This window comes from Myripristis murdjan, chromosome 18 (assembly GCF_902150065.1).
Source record: "Myripristis murdjan chromosome 18, fMyrMur1.1, whole genome shotgun sequence".
NCBI classification, from domain to species: Eukaryota; Metazoa; Chordata; class Actinopteri; order Holocentriformes; family Holocentridae; genus Myripristis; species Myripristis murdjan.
The window spans coordinates 19,610,007-19,633,819 of record NC_043997.1 but is presented as its reverse complement, the minus strand read 5'-3'; the positions used below and the strand labels follow the sequence as shown (position 1 = coordinate 19,633,819).

General features: G+C 41.4%; 1 protein-coding gene across 1 annotated transcript; it reads left to right on the top strand.

The window, feature by feature from the left end:
- The first annotated feature begins 120 nt into the window (after nucleotides 1-120).
- Nucleotides 121-23,182, top strand: LOC115377096 (transcriptional-regulating factor 1-like). The gene is made up of 11 exons (XM_030076978.1): nucleotides 121-187; nucleotides 12,891-14,371; nucleotides 15,207-15,448; nucleotides 16,232-16,437; nucleotides 16,797-16,957; nucleotides 17,429-17,532; nucleotides 17,860-17,920; nucleotides 20,598-20,686; nucleotides 21,487-21,615; nucleotides 22,249-22,349; nucleotides 22,570-23,182. The coding sequence occupies exons 2-11, from the start codon at nucleotides 12,919-12,921 to the stop codon at nucleotides 23,090-23,092; spliced, it is 3,069 nt and encodes a 1,022-aa protein (XP_029932838.1). The 5' UTR covers nucleotides 121-187; nucleotides 12,891-12,918; the 3' UTR covers nucleotides 23,093-23,182.
- The last annotated feature ends 631 nt before the right edge of the window (nucleotides 23,183-23,813 follow it).

Below are 23,813 nucleotides of genomic sequence, written 5' to 3'. Positions count from 1 at the left end.
GATCGCAAAGACTGAAAGACAGCAACCGACCGCCCGCGGCCAACCAAGACACTCTCTCTCTCTCTCTCTCTCTCTCTGTACGTGTGTGTGTCTCCTCCCTCTGTCTCAGTCTCACATGCTCACAGATAGACCATACACACACATGACACTGCCACCGCCACATCTGCCTCATGATGCCAACCTGAAGGTAAGAACGTATTTTAATTCACTTTCTAACTTGTGAGGTGAAGCAGCGCACGGTCAGGCTGACAGCGGCGCGTACTTTCACCGTGGCACTCAGCCTCCCTCAAACATAACTGTAAAACATAATTAGCATAGTAAACCCTCCTAAAAGAGACATGTGACACCTTTTGAATCGTGAACCTCCAAGGTCAAAGGTTCAGGTTCTTCTGCGAGGGATAAAAGCCTGCAAAATGTAAATGTACTCATGACCACACACCAGCCATTTTTCAAACTATCATTTACCAACTGAAGTGATAAAGTGGCTTTATTGCATTCAAACATATAAGGTAAAAAAAACAGCTCTTGTCATGAAGGAGCCTTTATTGAGGTGAATCCATGTAAAAGCCTTTAAAGATTTTGCTCAATAAATTTAGATAAATAAAAAAAAAAAGTTACAAAGATGGAGATGTGTGTGTCCGCTGAATGTGCAGTAACTCATAAGGGGGAAGAATATGTATATGGCATGGTAGCTTATATGACTAGGTCCTGTGAAGGCATGCGTTTGTCTACTGACAGTGATCTGGCAGCCTCAACATTACTTGTAACACTCTGGTGTTGCTATCTGCACTAAGTCAGTGTTTACATTAAACATGATCTTCCACAGTGAAGCTCTCAACTTTTATCACAGGAAGGACCGGATGAAATATACCATGATATAGTAAGCCTGGTGCATTAAAGCATATTACTATTTGACAATTTTGACATATTCATTGAGACATTTTTGACTCTAAGGAAAAGAAGCAATTTCTTTGCTAAACTGTGATGGCGGTATGAATCAATGTTTGTGTGTTAGTATTGTTGTTGCGACTATTTTTGTCCTCTTTCAATGTGGTGACCTCCTTTGACATCTGGAGACAGAATGAGGGCAACAGCCGCTTTTGTGTTTCAACTTAAAGATGAGCTTCTGCACCGACCAAGGCCCGACTTACGAACATTTGTGCTCAGCAACATTGTGTTTTCTGTGTTGAAAAGGAGAGTTAAGAACACGGCACGTGAAATGCAGTTTTTTTTTCAAAACTGCTCATTTTTAAATGGGCTCCCTTTAAGTAACTCTATATAGGGCTTCCATGTTCTTTATGTGGAAGAGCAATAAATCCACGGAAGTAAAAATTGTGGCGCCGGTTAGCCCACGTTAGCGTAACACAACATTTAGAAGATCCCGTGTTGCAGCTTTGGTTTTCAAGGTTGTTCTCAGAGACATCTGATGTCGCAAAATGTGGCTGAAACAGTAACTTTGGTTTGAAAAGTTCAAAAACCTTTGTGTTGTGTGTGTGTGCTATTTAAATCAGAAATATAGAGGTGTAATTATTGTCTTGGTGTCAAGTCTAAATTTGAAAACAGTATGACAAACAGGACACTTAATTGTTATATATCTGGTTATATATTTCCTCCATATTTATTTCCTATTTATATTTTGTCTGCTTGTGAGTTATATAATTGTCATCTGCAACTGTCCGGTGTCATTGCATCACTGCCGTATGGAAATGATTAATTGTAGCTGTGCAAACACAAACTGACTGTAGAGTTTAAAAAAACAGTATAATGTTTGAGTGGAGCACCCTGCAGTATGCACACGATAATCTGTGGGGATATAGATGGAAATGTTATCATGTGAACCACTGAAATATATTCTCAGTGAATCTGGAGGAAAACAGCACTCTAACGCCTCGCCATTGGCCCAGTGCTGTATGAACTCCAGGTGGATGATCATGTGCAAACAACCTGAAGAAAAACCTCCTCCGCCGAGTTTGTTACAGGAAATGCATCTAGTATGGAAGAAAGAAGCTGTTTTATTGTGTTCTGGCGCGCGTTCCACAACGCTTTGCCCAAATCGCTGGTGCAGGAGTGAAGCGAGCGGCCTTGGAAACCTCACACGTCACGGTTGTGAGAGCAGCATTCCTCAGCAAAATGACTGTCAGCTTCTGATTATGTTTTTTTGGTGTTTTTTTTCTTAGCGGCCTCAACGGCACACCGAGTTGGAACAATGGCAACAGCAAACAAATATGAGGCCTAGCTGTGAGATCTGACTTATTAAAAAAGTTCACAGGCTCTGAGCGCAGCCTCGGAAAAAAATCCCCCAAAATACAACGCTCTTAGTTAAAATAAAATGGAACTTTGACGATCCCTGTTGGGAAACGGTTCCGATTAGACGACGGCAACATTGTGCCGATAAAATATTACGAGTGCAGCCATGACAGATACCTATACAACTCCATTTTCTGCTTTCAGAGGTTTTGCAAATCTTGTCTATACCGTGCAAGTCAGGGCGATATTTGAATGTATAATTAAAGAGCGCATCGAGGTGATGTCCCACATTCATGCACCAAATGATCAGGATGTGCTGTGCAACAATAACTTCAAAGTTTTGATACACAGATATTGATGTGTTTTTATCTGAGGTTAATCAAATGATAAGGCTGCTTTTAATGTTGTATTAAACGATGTAAGAATGCAATTCTTCAAAGCTCATACGTCATGAGATTGCGAGGGGATTTACTTGCAGTTTGCATGTAATCGCATACCAAATCTTGAGCTAGGATGTGTTAATTTCAGTGGCTTGTGGAGCAGTGGAGTGAAGCGAAGCACCAGAGGAATAAGTTAGTCAGTGATCAGACAAACATTTATACTTAATAACGTCCAAGTTCTTGTGTCAGTTATGCAATGAGTGATGATTCTTCATACTTAAATGCTTCACTTTAAATAATTATGTATATTTTATTACCATTTTAGATGCAAAACTCAGTGCCACGGCCCTCACTTTAGCCCTCTGGTTAACTTTAATGTTGTTTACAGAATTAGAGGAGACCATGTACACTCAGTAACAGTGATCTCACGCTGAACGCCTCATTATCGATTTGGAAATAATTCTTCTTGATGCAACGCGCTGATCACAGCTCTCTGTGTAATGTGACCCTTGTGGGCCTTTGTGTGAACGGATTAAAGACATTACAGTATTCAGAGGAAAACAGCTTTCTGGCATTTGTAATTAAAAGCTTAATATGTCAGAGTCACACCAAATAGCATTTTCCCACACTAACGCGTTGCAGTTGCAAACTGGTTTTCATTGAAAGAAGGTGCTAGTGCAGCGTCACTTGTTTTGTCGTGTGATCGGCATAAGAAACACAATCCAAATCCAGTGTATTGACCTTCAGCGAGTTGGTGTATTTTCTCATAAATTAGGAGTAAATTACATTGCAATGCATAAGGTTATGGCGCATGCATAAGGTCATGTCCGTGTCTGGAATATTGCCTGTTTTGTTGCTGATGAATGATATTGTCTCTTATTCACAGAAAATGTTTTTTTGACCTTTTGGCCAAACTAACTCATGGACAGCACACGAGAAAAAAAAGCACAGCCATTTAATCTGAGATTTGGACAGATTTGCTTTGCTCCCAACTCTGTAGTTGACTTGTGGGTGATGTGAGGCTCAACAACAGCAGACCTGAAATTACAATTATTCACAATCAATCAGGGTTTTCCACTGATCTGCAGTAAATGCAATAATCAGAACTTGTTTCTTTGAATATAAAGACCAATTGAGGGCCATCTGATATTTAAAATGGAGCACGTCACCCAGCAGCGTAATATAAAGGTTTGGGGGGCGCAGTACTCACAGTCTCTTGATGCCCACTGCAGAAGCACACGCACAGTCAGGAACAGGATGCCGTGCGCTCTATCATGCAACAAAGAGGATTTAGCAAATGACTGACTTGGATCATTATTAAGTAATTTTCACAAAAGCGGTTGTTAAAGACCTTCATGTGGTCTGGATTGAATGATTATGTATATTTTTTATTGTTTTATCCAAGCCAGCTTTACGACGGCAGCATTGCAGATGTCTATGCATGTATGATCAGCTTTGTGTGTGTATGACTAAATTTGCAGCGGCTCTGTCCGGTTACTAGGCATTTCCTTGGCCAAAATTCCAAGCTGCACGCACACGCGCACGCACACACACACACACACACACACACACACACAGCGTCGGCTGTAATCTTAAATTCGCCTTTGCTTTGTTATCTATAAATGCCTTAAATGATACAACTAAGTGCAAAGCGGAAGCAAAACGACCTACTATCAGCTTGTTACTGGCCTCAGTCTTCAGTCCACATTAAAAAAGTGACACCATTGAGAAATAAAAATACCAACTTCAGTTCATTTTTGCTCCAGGTAAGATTCTGACATAAGAACTTCTCCAATATGGGCCACATTTCATAGCAGTATTTATGGGTAAATTTGTCTTTAGTCAAAGCGGTCAGAGAAACGATCCAAAATGCTCAGAGAAATTCGATGATGTTAATATTCTGATTTTAAAGAAACAACATCTACGGCTGAGCGAAATATTTTTATCGGTCATGCTTTGTAGAAGATGTTATGCTTACACACACCATCCGTTATACATTCACCTACAGTGTCAGGATGGACAGTAGTGAACAAAATAAGAGGTGAAACATCTAATTTTATCATATTGTGCCACACAAAAGCAAAATATTCACATTTAGGTAGATATACGCCAATTGCTAAACTCTGGTGTAACAGCTCAGGTTCAGTGAGGGGTCGAATGCAGTGACATGGCCTGTTTTGTTCCATGATGCAGAACGTTACACTTCCACTGTCGGGATCTGAAGCTATTTGGTGGTTTTATTTCTGGTTCATTCAGTTGCTCCATTCACTCCGTCACCACTTTTTTACTTTAGGGACGAAAGACAAGACAAACAGAGAGATGGGTCGGAGAAAACAGACGAGAGAAAAAGTCCAGAAGCATTCGTCTCTTTCCCCCTCCCCTGCTCCCTCAGTTTTTTTGGGTGAATTTGAGAGAAAACTAGAAAACTCCCCCACAATCACTCCTCCGCACGCCTCTTCCCTCCGATCACATCCTTTCATTCACTCATTTTTTATCCTTTCATTTTCACAGGTTTTGCGCTCATGAACACATACTGCCACAGAACACAGGCAACACACAATTAGACAAACTGGCAGAATGTGTGAGTATGTATGGTAGAAATCCAGCAGGGTTTTCTCAAATCAGTTTAGATTGTGTGAAGTTTCTTGGGTTGATTCGTTCGATTTGGAGCCCATCAGATGTTCAGTTTCTATTTAATAGCACCTCGGTAAAAGAGGCCTCACTAGTTCACTAAGACGAAACATTCAGTTTTTTTATTGATATAATCATGCTATATGCATTCTGAAAAATTTCTGTTAAATGTCATTCATGGGGAATAAAAACCCCCACATCATTTTACCTTAAAATACACAATTTGTTTGAAATCAGAAATATTACATAACCCAGAACTTTAACGATTTCTATTTTTTTTTTTTTTTTACTTTCATGCCATCATGGTTTTATAACAGCTGAAACTCTTCATCACAACTACACCTTTGTACTTGAAAATAATTGTATGACATGATGCAGAGACCATTTCTGTGTGAATAATCTCAGATAGCACAACGCAAAATATTAATCATTTTAATGTTAAAAAAGTGTGACCCAATAATTGGTACTGTAATTATCATATATGCTAATAATGAGGTTATTGAGTCAGATAGAGTTACTGTAGCTGTAACACCATTATCTATCCTGCATGGTAATGCTGAGGTTTCCACTTCTGAGATGCAGTCACACTGTAGTAGTGACCTCAGCATTAACATGACCACCTACACACAGGTACACACACACAGAGTTCATATTCACACACACACACACACACACACACACACACACACTGTCATTCACTTCTTCTCCCCTTACAAACAACAACTGCTATCTGTATTAAAAGAAAAAGAAAAAAGGATAGAGCGCTACTGGAATCCCCTTCACTGGTGCTCATGGAATATGTGGGGAAAATAATGAAAAAGGAAAAAAGAGTGAAATCCAGGCACTCAAGTGAATTAATAGGTTTAAAAGGCCTTTAATTAATAGGGCTTAAACATTAAAACCACCGACATGTTTCGGCCATGCGGCCTTTCTCAAGGTGTTTGGCATGTTGGCATCATTGAGAAAGGCCGCATGGCCGAAACATGTCGGTGGTTTTAATGTTTAAGCCCTATTAATTAAAGGCCTTTTAAACCTATTAATTCACTTGAGTGCCTGGATTTCACTCTTTTTTCCTTTTTTAACTGCTATCTGTATGTTGGAAATACCAAATTTATTGTTAATTTGTCTCTTATGTGAATGATTGTGCATGGACATTTGACAGATGAGGCACACAGGTGAGGATTTAGCCTATCTAAGTCTTATGATAAAATTTTACTAACCCCGCCAGCATGTGAACGACACCGATGTGCAGGAGGCCGTTAAACTCAGCATCAACCTAAACAATCACAAGATTTTCACAATATCATATGACAGCTTTGGTAAAAATTAATATTAAAACAGTTTTGGAAACTGTTCATAACTGATATCACGAGTATATAGAGTATTTAGTTTCCAGATACTCTTGGTTGGACCTGCTATATCTTGACACTTGATTTGTCAAAAGCTAGTTAAGCTGTGAGCGATGATTAGTGAAAGTGGAAAACTGTGTTAAATGTTTTTCATGTTACCATATATAAATGGACATGAGCTTATATATCCATACAAATACGCATGCAGTTAGATTACAATACGCTCTTTTCACTGAACACATGTATATGAAATAAAAGTAATAACTAAGTCTATAAAATGTAAGAAAATATAATAACAATAACAATAATATTAATACAGATATGATATATAATAAAAAACAAAATACAAAAGAAAAGGAAAATAAATGAAACATTTTCTCTTAATCTATCATCTCTAATATCGTAACGCTACCTCGCAGCCCTACCCTTCTGTCAGTTCACTACTTTGTTGGTGTAAAGTGGGGAATGCTAATTTTAGATCACAGATGTGAGAAGAGTGAGAGTGAGAGGCAACCAAACCTTGTCCATGAGAATCTACCTTATTCTTTCTAAACGGAGTGTGTTTGTACGGTCGCTTTGCAGTGCAGACTTCTTTCTTCTTTCTTTTTCCAGTTTATGAGAAGCAGCTTCTTTGCGATAAGACTACAGGATAGGAAACATTGTTGGGTGGTCCTTAATTTTATAGCATCATCAGATATTCCTAGAATAATAATGAGTCCTTCTGGCTCTATCTGGATTGAAAGCATTTTAGATATTAATCTGAAAATACTGATCCAGTAGGTCTTGACTCTGGGACAGAGAGCTACGCTGTGGAGTGGTGTATCGTCTGCAGGAAGGCATCTGTCACATGTTGGGGACACTTCAGCATATAATCTGGGTAACCTCTGCTTAGAGTAATGAAGACGGTTTGATATTTTAAACTGGATTAAACAGTGGCTTGCAAATTTTACAGCATCGATGGATACCAAGCTTTTTTCCCACAGAACGTCCGAGACCTCGATGGACATTTCTCCTTCCCATTTTTCGACTGGACTGATTGTAAAGTGTCATATATATAAGGCATTAATTTTTCTGAGCACGATGAGCCTGGGGCATCTGTCAAGACCGAAGCCTCTGAAAGTCTCACATTTTTGCAGATGTTTTATTAGATATTAGATATTTACTGATTTTTTTGAAGTGTCTTCGGGATAGTAACTTGAAGCTAAGTGATATATAACAGAACATCATCAGTGTATAAGAATATATTTTTCTTTAGATTTTTCTGCATTATAACCATGATTTCGAGTGTCTGAGCAGATAGTATCAACAAGCGGTTGAATAGCTTAGGCAAAGATCAAGGGAGATAAGGGGCATCCTTTTCTTGCTCATCTATGTAAATAATGTAAATTGAAACGGGGGACAGTGTTTGATTTGTGAGGATTTTTGCACAAGGGTTGTTAGGATTGTAAGGGTTGTTACTAAGATAAAGTTTCCCTAAATTTAAACTGTTTTAAAATTTCAATCAGAACGAGCCATTCGATTTGGTCGATCGGCTTTTCTGCATCGAGTGACAGAATGGCTACTTCTCGGTCTGTCAGTGGAGTACACAATGTCGAATTGTCATAAAGGATTGAAAAAAAATTATTTCTGTCTGCTATAAAACCAGTCTGATCAGTATGCCTCAGTTTACCTAAAAGGAGTTCAGTCTGTCAGCCAGGTCTATATAGTTTAATAAGCCAATAGGACAAAAAGAGCCTTCTTCTGGGTCCTCACCCTTTTTATATGGCATTGCATTGACCGCTTCAGTTGGGGTAGGAGGAAGGACACCATCAGTGTGGGCTTGAGTGAGCACTCCATGTAAATACGAGCATAGAATTTCAGCTCGCCTGGGAGGTCATCAGGCCGAGAGGCATTATTGCTTTTAGGTGAAGTGATGGCCCTTTGAATTTCTTCAACAGAAATTTCAGTTCAACTGAGCTGACTCTACTTCATCTAATTGTGAGTGGTTGCATTCATCTAAGAAATCTGGCAATGCAATGTCGTCTGAATTGTTGATGGATGTATACAGTTTTTGTTAAATTGGAGAAATCGGTTTTTGGGTTTCATCAAAACCTCATCTTTATCAGATTTAATTTTGTGTATGGTGCAATCGTTTTCCTGTTTTCTGAGTTGCTATGCTAAAAGTTATTGTGGTTTGTCACTAAATTAAAAACGAGAATTGTTGAGAATATCTTGTTTTATTCATATTTTAGGGATGTTTTTCTATGTAATTCATTAGAAGGTGTTTGTGCAGAGGGTGTCTTTAGACGCTATAAAGTAAAAAACTGCACTGAATAAATGAAGTTTTGGAGGAAATTGTTTGATCGGGCAGTTTGCATTTACAATCACATTTTTTTAAAGTAAAAATGTCAATGTAACGGTTATTTAGAACATGCACAAGGGAAAACACATCCAGATGGTAGAACTCATTCATGAAACAATATTGAATAAAGTGCATTTTTTCTCAGTTTTCACCGCTTTCCTGTTGGACGGTGTAAGAATAGTTCATATTATGTATTGTCTGTTTCATGGATGTATTGAACAGTCTGGTCACTTGCACATATTTGCTGATGCAAGCAAAGCTGTAACACATCATTATACTTCATGCTGCTGAAAATGACACCAGCTGTCAATTCACATGTTGTGAACAGACTGCATGTGCTGCTATTGTTTTCCTTGTCCATCTTCTAAGTGAATGTTAAATTGATTTATCTAGTCTATAGAATTTTCTATTTAAAAAATGTGATTGCAAACACTAACTGCCCAATTGGATGATTTTTTTTTTTCACTATGGAGCATCTAGAAGATTAAAGTCGGCTTAGCTGAAATAATACTTTCAATGCACTTTAGCCAATCATGACTTACAGTTTAACTTGCTTTTACCAAATAAGTTGTACACATGTAATATGCCATCTGTAAATGCAGGACCCTGAGCATATCTGGCAGGCTGAGCACATCTGGTACTGACATCTGTTTCAAAAATCAATATTCATAGCAGCTATGAATGACTACAGACATTGTCTCAGCTTTCATTTTGGAGCTAAAGTGTATTTAAACAGATTTACACTGTTGGCACAGGCCCCTGTATCAACAGCTATTCAGCAGCAAATGCTGGGAATGTATACTTGGTGTTGTGTCTGTTCTGAAGCTGAATATTGACTGGCAGGGTTTATGCGTAAACACTTTGACTCATGACCAATAGTGTCTGTGTTAGTCTGTCTGTGTAACTGCTGAATCATTACCTGCGAGTCACTTTATTATTCACAAATGAGTTGTTATGTTACGTAGTCTGGTCCCCTGCTGAGACACTGCAGAGCCACAGCTTGAGTACTACCAGTGCAGATGTGTGTGCGTGCATGTGTGTGTGTGTGTGTGTGTGTGTGTGTGTGTGTTTGTGTGTGTGTGTGACAGCATTACTGCAATTGTGGTCATGTTGGTGATTGTGTCTATGTACATAGGAGGGATAAATGTCACTGAAGCTGTTATACTATGTAGGTTTAACACATAGCCCAACACAACAGTCGGAAATAGAGCATGAATGTCTCAGAGGTGTAGGTATGTGTGTGTGTGTGTGTGTGTGTGTGTGTGTGTGTGTGTGTGTGTGAGGGCTGGGTAGATGGGAGGGCAACAGGGTGTTCAGAGGGTTCCCTGAGCCTTGTCGTTTGTTGCCGTCTTCCTTCCTGTTTCATTCTCTCTCACTTCCTGTCAGCTGACTCAGCCGGAGAATCTTGCACTGGTAAACATCTACGCTAACGCCCACATACGGACACACACACTCACATATACACACCTATAACACACTAGTCTTCTGTACCCTATTGTTATGCAAGGTTATGTGGCCTAACCTTATAACAGCTTAACCACTTTTTTTTTTTTTTTACATCGTAAAAGACCTCAATAATCATCACAACTGGAACCGAGGTACTGCAGCCCAGAGAGAGCCAGCACAGCCACAGCAGCCACAGTCTTGTTATCTGGACAGTGTCTCTTCCCTCCAGCAACCCAAAATTCTGCAACATCTTTCTCGCTGCATATTCTCCATTCCTAGACACCATACAGGAGTTTCTTTCAGGATGATTCATCTCTTCGTTATTACGTTTGCATTTTGCAGCTGATGCCATTCAGGGAGCTCTTGTCCCTCTGCCTGTGATGTTGATGAGAATCTGGCCGGTCCAGCCCACAGACAGGAAGCTGACACAAAATAAATGTGATTTCTTATGTACAAACTGTTGTTGTTTTGTAGTTTGTTTAGTTTATATTGGCAAGTGTGTAGAAATTACAGTATTTTACTGTTCTCTAGGGTCTTGGTCAGTTGCATATATTTACAGTGCATTTACTTTTTCTGGAAGGGGCTGGGGGCCATATAAACTATGATTCATTGCACATTCAGGTACTGGCTATTCTGTGGTGTGTGTGTGTGTATTTGATGACTTGTGTGTGATGTCTGAGGGCCAAGATTGGTTTAAATGGAAGATTACATGGTTTTGGTGGATGGTTTAGTTTTACATGGAAGTGTGAAGTTTGTGAGGATGAGTGTGCAGTTTTGCATTTATGTTTAGAGTTTTGGGAACTGAGGCAATTTCTTAGCAATCAAGAAAAACAGTCATGTAGCCTAATGCTACAAAATCAGTTTGAACTGCAGTTTAGACCATTAAAAATTGCTATGCGTGTATCTTTGTTCAGCTGCATTTTTGGTGCAGCATTTCAATGTCTTTGCAGTTGAAAAAAAAAAACAGTTCAATACAAACATGTGAGGCCTGTTTCGGTCTCTCTTGTCCTCTCACCCCCAGTGTAAATATCAGAGAAAATAAATGACACTACAGAGCAAATGTAAGGAGGGGAGAGGGAGGGCAGAAAAGGAGAGAGAGAGATATGGAAAAGTAAAAGAAGGGGGGCTGATGCACAGAGACAGAAAGAGGCAAGAGGGCAGAAGAGCAAAAGAAAGAAAGGCAGAGGACAAGAGAGAAGGAGAAAATGAACAAGCGTATGAGGTGAGAGAGAGAGAGAGAGAGAGAGAGAGAGATAGCGAGACATACGGAAGGGCACAGAGACGGAAAGAGAGCCAGAGAGATGGAGGAGGGGGGCAGAGAGATAAAGATAGCTATAGGAGGGAGATCCGTCAGCATTTGTTTCCTCAGGATGTGGTTACCAAGACGAAAGGCAGAGACAACATCATCACCCACTGGTCTCCTCTGACACCTGCAAGTGTGTATGCGAGTGTGTGTGTGTGTGTGTGTGTGTGTGTGTGTGTGTGTGTGTGTGTGTGTGTGTGTGAAAATCGAAGAGTGTGCCTAGGCATGCATGTTTCAGCTAGGTAGAGAGTAAATGAGTGAGTGAGTGAGTGTAAATGTGTGTTTCAGTGATTCTGGGTCCACTTTGCATTGGCATTGTGTATGCTTGAGTGTGTAAGTGGACGCTTCAAGGGTAGGTGTGTAAGTTAGAGAACTTCTGTTCAAATAAACATCAGAGAGAGAGAGAGAGAGAGAGAGAGAGAGAGAGAGAGAGAGAGAGAGAGAAAGGAGGGACTTTAAGAGACGCTGACAATCTGAAAGGGGGAAATAAATAGACAACCTCTCAAGACAACGGAGAGAGTAGGAGCAACAACAAGAAAGAACGATGAAGGGAATAAAGAGAACAACCAGAAAAGCTGAACAACAGAGGACAAGCGCATGTGAAAAGAAACTCAGGCAGCAGAGGCTGGTAAAAAAAAAAAAAATCAAAATGTATATAATCATCGCTTCATCTCTGTCTTCTTCCTTTCGTTATAGCTGTGAGTCATTCATTGTCCTATTTACAAGAGAATGTGGTTGCAAGAAAGACAAAGAAAGAAAGGAAGGCAGACAGAAAGAAGACTTTCATATGCACTGCTGATGACTTAGAAAATATTTAACAGTTGTGATATTTTTGCATGCAGATCAGGCAATTATATTATATTATATAATGCAGCATGGACCTCTTATGATAAAAAGTTTTTAAAAAGTTGGTTTAAAGCAATACACCGCATTTTCATTTCGATGCACCCTCATCTTGATATTGGCAACATGCCAGTGTACATGCATTTTTTTCATACTACACTCCAGACCTATTAGAATTAATAAGCTGTCATCCAACTTTCATGCTTTACATGTTTGATGTATTATTTTAAGAGCAGTTGATACCAGACAAATCATGGACACACAATTTGCAAATTTACTAAAAATGATCCTGAAATCAAATTAAGCCTTTATGACTTTTACGATTCAATCCCATTTATTCTTACTTGCAGGATCTTTAGCCAAAGACACAAACTCATCATGGAAGACCATTCATCCACCCACACCTTCCCCAACCTCCACCACCATCCCCACCGCCCATCTCTCCACCGCAGCGTGTCCAGCCTCCAAAGCCCGGAAGTGGGATACCCGTCCTCCCAGCCTCCCCTGGATATCCTGGAGCAGTATGGAGGCCGAGGGGAACAATGCACAACGCCATTCCCAACATCAAGCACATCCTCAGTGGGAAGGAGGGAGAGTGGTGGGGGTGGTAGAGGCGGTCTGGATGGAGATGGTAGCTTAGGAGGCCATCTTGGTGGAGAAAGCGGGTCAGGGGGTCATTTTGCTAACACATGGTACAGTACTAATATAAAGGAAGAGGTGTGGGATGACGGCGAGAGTTGTGAAAGCACAGCGGATGATGTTTATGGTAAAGGCAATGGCTACGGTAACACACATGATGTGTTTTACACCAGGAACTGTGGTCGTGAGGATGGAAGGGACGGTGTTAGCAGTTTTGCTGTAGGCGGCTGCAATGCTAGAGTTCAAGAAAATCACAATGCCTATGTGCAGCCTAACTGTGAAGCCAAAAATGATACAGTTTACTATAGGGAGGCTAATATCAGCCACTTAAACAAACAAAATGCTGTCTACAGTCAAGGTGCTGCAGTTAGCTTTAGTGACAGCAGTGTGGATGACTGTAGGACAGATGGTTATTCTGCAGTGAGTGATAGCTACCTGGCCGGGGAAGAGGATTTTGGATCCAGCAGGAGCTCAGGCGAGGAAATGCTTCCACCAGCAGAGTTGGAGACTGGGACGTGGGCGAGCCTGTCTCCCACCGGCCAGAGCACAGACCCTCGGGAGGCCAGGTGCAGGGGCGGGGCGGACTCCCACGCTTTTGCCACCGGGTGCCACCTGCAGAGATCACCTGCAGGCGTCAACAGCGGGACATACACTCAGAAACTGGACTCGTTCTCCGAGGCTTTTTTCTCCCATCGGAAGAGGGGATTCCACGCGATTCCAGGTGGGGATTCCCTTGGACGAAAATGGGACATTGAGGCTGGAAAAAGAGAAAGCCCTGGATCAGTCAAGTCAAGGCGCAGCTGTGCTTTCGATTCGATGTCAGACTCCTACCTCCCTCCCTCCTCATCTCCGCCCACTCATCCCTCTCTCCACCCTCTCCTCTCTCCTCCCCCTCCATCACACCTCATGTCCTCAGTTCTCAGTCCTCCGCCCACACCTCTGCCCCCGCCCTCCCTCTCTCCCACCAAAATGGAGTCCTCTGGTGCATTCGGGGGAAATGGACATTCTGCTTTGAAGGGGGGAGAATCACTTGACGCGCTCCAGTTTTTCCCCTCTCGTCTCCAGTCTCTGCCCTCCGTCCACCCCCCTGGGATGTTATGGAAGTTTCCGCTGCTGTCCCACTGCTTTCCGCAGGCGTCAGCCGACTCCAGCAGCAGACCCTCCCATTGTAGCGAATATAACAACATCACAGGTAAAACAATTTATGTGTGCTCGCTTTGAATTGTTTTAGCCACAAGCCTGTGTCAGCCACTTGGACCTACATGACAAATGCATACATCATCTTAAAATATGAAACCATAACAATCATATTCCTAAACAAACAGAGGTATTATTGCAATAAAACAGAGATAAAAGATAAGACAGAAGTTTTCCAAGTGTGTAACTGACACAAATGAACCGAAACTGACATGCTTTTTTACCCCACGGCCATGCCTCACAGCTAATCATACACAGGATAGTAGATCATAAACTGAATTAAATGTCAGCTGAAATAAGTGTCATTTTCAGCTGCACTCCAATCATATAACACACAGCCTCTGTCCTGCTGTGATGTAACACCCGACCTTCCTGTTTCTGCAGATAAGTAACTGACTTTATTTGTATGCCGTGAGATCATCAGGTTCTAGAGAGGCCAAGACATACAATTTTTTTCCCCTGTATTTTCTGTTTTGTAACTTTTTTTTTTTTTTTTTTTTTTAATGAGATGGTTGTATAATCTATGTACCTGGAAAGTGCCAGATTCTGAATCAAGTTCAAGTTAGCAAAAGTGTGTATTTGTGGTGTAGTTCTCTGTGAACTGACCCAGATAATGTAAAGAGAGCAAAATACACACAGACATAATGCTCAAGGATATACACACTACCGATCAGTGACAATGCCACACTGGTGAAACATTACATTGTCTCTTCCCCCAATGTCAGTATTTTATTATCAGGAGTCACCTGAGCATGTCGTCGGCCTCTGTTCAGGCTAACAATTTGTTTTCTTTTACTTTGTCTTCCCCAATTTTTTTTTCTTATTCTCAGCCCAACATAACATCCTTCAGACTGCAGAGTCATCGTTCCTCACCTCCTCATCCCATCATTCATCCGCCCTTCCATCCAGACCCGTCAGTCACTCCAGTAGTCCATCTATCCGTCCTTCCCATCATCCTCCCCCTCATCCATCTCACCTCTCCAGTCCACATTCTGACGCAGGGGAAAAGCTAGCTCCTTATAAGGTCTCCCAGGAAGTGAAGAATGGACCGCTCAGCCAATCACATCTAAAGGTAGAACACCAGTTTAAGACTGTAATTGGTCCAGCTGACAGACAATGACAGAGACATTTTGCATACATGGTGGTTGATCCAGGTTGCACCACATATTTTAGACACAAGCTTCCTTTACTTTTTTTTTTTTTTTTAAATCATGGGAATCAACTTGAGTAAACTTGCACTCTAGGACACATCTCTTCAGCACATAAGTTATTTTGGTTGTTTTTTTTTTCCTACCTTATTGTCAGCCAAACATTATCTCCTCCAGACTCCAGAATCATCATTCCCCACTCAAAAAACACACAAAATCAGGTCCACAACTTAATCTGGCAGCACAATTATCCTTTTCAACTCACTCAATGTAAGTGTGATGCAGTTTCAATGCAACACTGCAACTGGCAGATACAGGATATGTATGTGACTTTTTTGCTCAATAAGGGACAAATACTTTTCTTCTAAATTTCAAGCTACTTCAGGGGAAATTTAAGGAACATAATTCAATCCACCGTGGTTTAGGACCATGACTTCCATTTTCACAAACTCATTTCCAAAATTTTTTATGGCTTGAAAGAAAGATAAGGACTCAGTGACTTTTCTCCAATATGGATTTATACTTATGAAATGAGAATGTGTGGCAAAAGAACAGCTTTTGATTCTCTTGTGTTAAGCAACATATAAACACAATGACTCTACCACTATACCCATACTAACATTTTAAAAAGACACAATACTTGCTTTTGACTATATATTAAGTGGAGAGAGACTTTGTAAAAATGTCTTTTTGTAATGTTCACACAGCAAGGAGCCCTTCCAGTCTACACTGGAACTCCCTTTCCCAGCAGCCTTCACACCAGCAGGGGTAAGAGGAGGGGCCACTACACTCCCCGACCCATGCTCAACCCAGCCCGCAAGGGTGCAGGGCTCCACTCCTCCCTATCATCACTCCATCATAGAGAGGAAACAGAGGCAAGAAGAGAAGGGGAGGAGGAGTGTGGTGTATCACCGTGAGTAAAATGCTGAAGCTAAGAAGACCATAAGAAATTAAATACTACTACTGTAACTACTCAAATTAAATCATGTGTTGATAGCAAAAGATAAAAAATGGAAGATTAAGGATACAGTGTCTTCACTGTGCTAACACAGGGCTGCAGCGGTTGCGATTGGCAAGAAAAAATCCTTGCTTTTCTGACTTTTGTTAGATTGACAGATTTACTGTGTCTGTCTTTGTTTTTCTTTACCATTACCTCACATCATTTCTCTTCACTCTCTCTCCTTTCTGTCTGTACTTCTGTACCAGTCGTCATCGCTTCATCATCTTTCACTCCTCAACATGTTTTTTTCCACTGCCCATTCCTGCCTCCAGGTGTATCAACGTGGGTCAGGACTTCCAGGCAGAGCTTCCTCCCTGCTTCCCAGAGTGGGGGGAGGCAGGGGCGTGGTTGCCAGAGGAGGAATCTCCCAGGGAGCAATTGCTATGGAAACCATGGGAGCAACTGGAGGAGAACTGCAACTCACAAGCCCAAGGTAAAAGGACCATTACAAGACAGGAGAGCCTTGGTGATCAAAAACTTTTCCTGGAATGGTGCCAAATGAAGCCCTGCTTTCACTTGTTGTTACTGATTCTCCTTAAAACTGCATTCATAGACACATTTCAGACACTTAGCTGTCTGCAGCATCTACAGTATTGTAGATATGGTAGCAGCATGTGCTTTAATACCTGGGCCAATAATGTTGCAAGCAACCAATAGAGGCAAAAATGTCAAAGCAACAGCAACTTACCAGTGGATGGATTAAATATTTTGTGTGCCTAGAATAATCCTGTATGACAGAGATATAGGACCTAAAATAAAAGGTGGGAAGGAAGGATTTTTTTTATGAGGGATGAAGGATTAATATGATGAGAAAGTTTTAATCTGATCAAAGCATTATATATGTTTAAAATTCTGTGTGTGTGTGTGTGTGTGTGTGTGTGTGTGTGTGTGTGTGTGGGCCCAGTGGAGAAGCTGTTGTCATTGTGCAGTTCCAGCTGCCTGCCAGGAGGGGGCAGTAACAAAGAGCTGGCTCTGCACTGTCTGCACTACTGTCAAGGAGATACAATGGTAAGGAGTTGGGGGGTGGGTGTCAATCATTCAGACATGCATACATTCATTCACTCATCCTTTTATATCCCTTTATTCATTCAACTGTTTATTTTTGTCATTTCTTTATCCACTCACCTACTCAGCCTCTCAGTCAGTCATTCGGTCTTTTTCTGTCTTTCTTTCTTTCTTTCTTTCCTTCTTTCTGTCTTTTTTCTTTCTTTCTTTCTGTCTTTTTCATTCATAGTCAGTTGTTTCTCTCCATAACCATTGCATGCCTCAGCTGTCATCTCTCCCCCATGTATTTCCCTCCCTCCCTCCTCCCTCCTCGTCTCTCCTCTCTCTCAGGCTACACTGGAGATGCTGCTGTTCTCACAGTGCTCACCAACAGAAGACTACCACTACTCTGGTAACCTTTGATCTTTCACCTCAACCTCTCTGCCTGTTAAAAAAAAAACATGTGTTTTCAAATGACTTTCATACGACTCTTTGGCGTGAGTGTAGTTGAAGTGACACACATTGTTTGGCTGCCGAGTATTTTGCCTCTGACACTGACACGACTCCCTGCTGCAGCTGGCTGGTTTCTGTCAGCTGCCAGCAGACAATCACATGTTACGTGTCCATATGTTTCCATATGTCCATATGTCAGAGTGCTGCAGCTCCGGTTAGCAATGGGATAGGTGAAGAAGAACAGTAATCCACTAAATCACACTCCACAGACACACTGTATATAAAATTTGTTAAAACCACTCCTAAATATTTCACGTCCTTTTTAACTGGAATCTAATACAAATCAGAGGATGGTCAAATCTGGCAAAAGCTTAAGAAAACTTGTGTATCTTCTTTATTAGCCGAGGGATCTGTTCTGAATTCTTGACTAAGATGTACAGATAGTTTCTGCACACACTGAAGGGCTCTATGTCAGGGCTATTTTTTAGGAAAATCGCCAAAAATTCTGCAACTAAAATAAATAATAAACCGGAGCACGAACAACCCTGCTGCACTGCTTGTTTAACCTCAAATCTTTTGGAAGCTCCTTGAGGGAGGGACACTGAACTGTTACAGTGCAGACGAGCTGAAGGCCGCTATCAAAGCAGTCTGGGCCTCAATAACACCCCAGCAGAGCCACAGGCTGATCGCCTCCATGCCATGCGGCACTGATGCAGTCATTGATGCAAGAGGAGTCCCGACCAAGTGTTGAGTGCATAAATGAATATGCTTTTCAGAAGGTCGACATTTATGCATTATAAATCCTTTTTTGATTGGTCTTATGTAATATTATAATATTTTGAGATACTGGATTTTTGATTTTCATGAACTGTAAGCCATAAGAAAAAGGCTTGAAATATTTCCCTTTATGCGTAATGAATCAAGAATACATGAAAATTTCACTTTTTGAATTAAATTACAGAAATAATTTACTTTTCCATAATATTCGATTTTTTTGAGATGCACCTATAGACCAAGAGCGTGAAGTTGAAAAGGTTCAAGCATTCCTCCTGGCACAGCAGCGGGGACGGACAAGATTGATAGGGATAGAAACACTCAGGTTCTTTAGCGTGTACTCGGCAGTGTCGCCGTTGAAACCCGAGTTTAATCTCTTAATCTTGCCCTTTTAATCACCTGGCTGTGCTTTCAGTGGCATGGAGCAAACCCACTGCTCATGCTTTTGAACTGAAGCCAAACGAAACCCAACCTCGGCGGGTAATTACACAGCATCGACAAACTATACTACCTGATTTTTAACCTTGTCAAGACAGGATCTGACAGCTCCTGTTCTCTGTTTAGCCAGTTTTAGGTGAGTGATCAGATTTAAAGCTGCCTGGCAGCACGTCCTCTTCTCCTGGTCACATTTAACAAGGGGGAAAAGAATCAGGAGGAGAGGGAGGGAAAGAAACAGTGAAGGAAGTGGCTTTCCTCAGTATTTCTCTGCAGGAGGGTGGATACATATTAAACTTTGAGTCAATAAAGCGGAAGTCATTCCCACTGTGCCTACAATTATAGACACTGTGGAAACCCCCAAACTCATGCCATTTCATCACATGCCATCCCATTCTGGCTCCGTCTCTGTTGTTCTTGTTGTCTTGTTGGTGACTGTGTAAGTCAGCCAGGAGTACAGAGTACTCATTGTTCTGCATACTACTCAGTGGGTGTAACCCTGCAGAACTCAACCTGAACGCAGACCTTAAAGTGTATGTGTGTGCGCGCATGTACCCTGGGGCAAACTATGTAATCTAACCCTAAAACAGCAATTTTAGACAGATACGGGTGCAAGTACATAATGTTTTCTGTCCCTCTAACTCTACCTCTCACATTTTTAAAGCATAAAAATTAATTTAATTCAGTATGACAGAGGTCTTTAACTCATCCTCTCCTGTTTCTCTCACTCATTGTTGTGACTGACAGAAATGTGTTACAGGTCATTACAAATTTCACAAGAGTAATTGCATAATTTGGCATTTCAGCAAGCCATTGTAGCTTTTTCCATATTTATTCCAGTTCAAATGCTTCATTTATTGTCTCTGCAAAAAAAAAAAAAAAAAAAAAACCTGTCTCTAAGGTGCTGTTTTTCGTGAGCAGGTGAGGAAGCGTGTCACATTTTCTGTCTCATTTAGTAGATGCTGTTGACATGACCCGCTCTCGCTGGGAAGCTAAATATGTCTGTGGCTGCCGGTCTCCATGTGTGGAGATGGATGGTTTATATTTATGAGATGGTTCCAACCCCGGGGACGTTTTACAAGGCACACTGCCTGTTGCTTTCTATCACTGTATATTTGGCATGGATTCAAAACCCATTCTTGAAGCAGCCTCACATTTACAGCTACACACTTATCCTCGGTCAGGGACACTTGAACAGTATAGGATATCAAACCAACAATGCTTTGAGAACTTTGTGTCCCTCCAATCAAATCAATTCTTCCTCCTAATTTAATCAAAGAATCTTGATTGTCTTTTCTCTTATTTTCTGTTTCTTTTTCTGTTTCTCACTCTCCAAACTCTCACTGTGTCTCTCTTTCTTTGTCCTTTCTCTTTCCCACTTTCTCTTGGTATTTGTCACGGTCCTCTTTCCCACTATCCCTCTTTAGGTAGTGACGTGTGGACGGACAGTGAGAGGAATCTTTTCACTGCAAGCCTGGTGACTTACGGAAAAGACTTCTCACTCATACAGAAAATGGTAAAACCTATTCATACATGATTCATCCTTTTCTCATTCTTATTATAGAGGTCTCAAACTCACCTTCCCTGTGGGTTTTTAAGTATTTTAGCCATTCATTATATGCAGACACACATCTGTTCGCAAAGGTAAAGCTAAGTCATGAAATTAAAAATACACACTATGTACTTCACGTCAATATACTCAGCTCAAAGGATCAACAGCAGGTAAAAACTGACTGACTAGACGAAGATGATGAGGCTTCATGAGGCTTCTGAGTGATCTTGATTTTCCATTTGTTGGGGAAGAAGGTGAAGTGCAAAAGGAAAAATGCTAAATATCCAGCTTGATTTTTGAATGTGCAATCAAGAAGAAGAGAGACAAAAATGAGCTCAAGTCAGTTCACAATTTAATTTCATTAGACCTTGAAAGCAACATAATCAAGCAAGTAATCAATCCAGTCGCCAGAATAAAATGTTTCCATTTTATGTTTCTGCTGAATACCATATCATATCAAAATTTAGACTTAAAGCCAATGTGGTGGAGCCTGCATCAGTGCCATGTGACTCTTCATGTTTGCACATTCAGGAATGCTACATAATGGTAGTTCATTAGCTACTCTAACCGCTTTTGTTTGCTTCATTAGCCAGCAAAACTAGTTGGTTAAGGTTAGGAAAAGGTCATGGTTAACATTACAAAAATATTACATAACGTTCGCAAATATTTGCTGATATGGCTGAAATAATGTCAGTATTGATTCTAGTTGCTCAGTATGTGTATATGTGTGTGTTTGTGTGTGTGTGTGTGTGTGTGTGTTCCAGGTGAGGACTAAAACAGTGTGTCAGTGCATTGAGTTTTACTACCTGAGTAAGAAGCTGCTGGACAAGCAGAAGAAACAGACAGAGGAGGAGGAGGAGGACAGGGATGCAGCGACGGAGCCGCAAACAAGTGTAAGAAGTTACTGGAGGGAGCAGTGGGAGAGTGCCTTGCTCAAGGGCCCTTCAGTGGTAGCTTTTTAGGGAGGAAGCAACAGGGGAAATGGTTTAGTCCTGTGTTGTTTTTCCCTTCTCTTGTTCTCCAGGGATTGGAACCAGCAACCCTCTGATCACGGGCTCCTCTGTTCTTTAGGCCACTGTTATCCCATGGGTGTCACGCTGTGCCTATCAGCCTCTATGACTTCCTGTTTCCTCATCTGCTCATCTCTTCTTTTCACTTCCTCTGTCTATGGCTCTCTCTCTCTGTCTGTTTCTCTCTCTCTGCCTGTTCTCAGTGATTTGTTTATTCCCATGATGCTCTCTGTGTCTCTTGTGGTATCATCAGTCAGCATTCCAAACCCAGTCAAACCCAGCATCATTATGCAGTGCAAACACACACACACTGCTGTGTCATGTATCATGGTCTGTGACAGATATAAGGGCTCAAATAATAGAACAGAATAAAATGAATGAAATTCAAAGGAACAGAAAACAGTAGAGCATGCATGTCTCTGCTCTTGTGCAGTTTACTAAATGGATAACATGGTTATTTTATGTGGAATGCGGGTCAGGATGTCGCTCAGATTACAATTGGTCCTGTTCTTATAGGTGGTGTCTGTCCCTCAGCCAATGAACAGACAGTTTGGACTGGAAGAGGCGGTTCCTGTGACCCCATTGGCCAGCTTCTTCCCCTGCAAGCTGTGTGGCAAGTGAGTGGGACCAGTCATACGAGAGGCATCTCCTGCACAACTTTTTTATGTGTTTGACTTCAGGGCAAGCCAACAGATGGTTTGCATTTCTAAGTGCTCTACTCATTCCCGTCCTCCTCGGGTTCTTCCTCTGCCAACTTGGCTCATTTTCTCTCTGTGTTTCTCTCTCCCCCTCACTGTTTTCACTCTCTCTTTCTCCTTCTCTTCCTCTCTTTGGCAGAATGTTTTATAAGATCAAGTCCCGTAATGCTCACATGAAGATCCACCGGCAGCCTCAGGAGGACTGGAGCGACAGGCGCTTCCAGCACCAGCTCCTCACCCACCGTTTGGCCCTCAGCCTCCCCGCCAACTGCACTCCCACCCCGGGTAACAGTCTGCTCCAGCCCCAGGCTCCAAGTGCAGTCTTTCCCTCCTCTGGTGCAGCTGGAACTCCAAGCAGCAACGGCAATCCAATCGTCCTCAACCCTGCCTCTGTAGCCAATACCAACTCAGGCATCCTGGATCACGTCGCCACGGTAACCTACAGCAACGTCAGCAACCCCAGCTCGCATTTAATAACCAACATTGACACCAGTGACTCTGGGGAGAGTCAAAGAGGGCCCTCCAACATCGTAGCTTTCCACCAATCATGGGGCTCGTTTGGACTCAGCCCCGACCCCGTGACCTTCTACAGCATCCCGGAAGTGAAAGAAGCTGTAGGCCTCGCGACAGGAGGGGGGAAAGAGCCGGTTAACTGGCAGTAGCATTTCACTGTGTATCACTGAGACTGGTTTATTGTATTATAGCAAAGGATCAACATACATTTTCAGAATGTTTTTTTTTAGAAGAGACCATATTACACCATTTCTTTTTTACCATGATGTTGTAAATTGTGCATTTAAAGCTGGTTAGGTATTTAAATCTATGTTACAGCAGTTGAAATTTGAATAAAATTTTATAAGTTTGTGGTTGTTTGTAAAGTTACTGCGCTTAGTGGAAGTGCAAGAACTTATAAATACACACGCACACACACACCCACAGACCCACCCACCCACACACACACACACACACACACACACAAAGACACACACAGCTTGTTAAAGTGCTTTGATATAACACCATAATGGGCTAATATTGACCTTGGTTGATCATCTCCTTTCTACAGCTCTGAGCATATTTGTGTGACCAGATTTACCTGTTGATGGTTAACCACGGTGCGTGTGTATCTTTAGCTCTTTGGGAGTACGTATGTGTGTGTGGGTGGTCATGGCTAGACTCACACACTGCTGTGATCTGAAGTGAAACACATTAACACATGCAGCGCAGCCCTCATTTATGACAACAACCAGTGTTACATTCAATTATAATGATGGAAAAACTTCAAAAAGCAAAAACAAAAATCGAGGTCATATGAGAGAAGCGGATACACTAAAGTTCCTCCTTCATATTCAACTCACCCTGACAACAATTTAATCCAATTTGCGG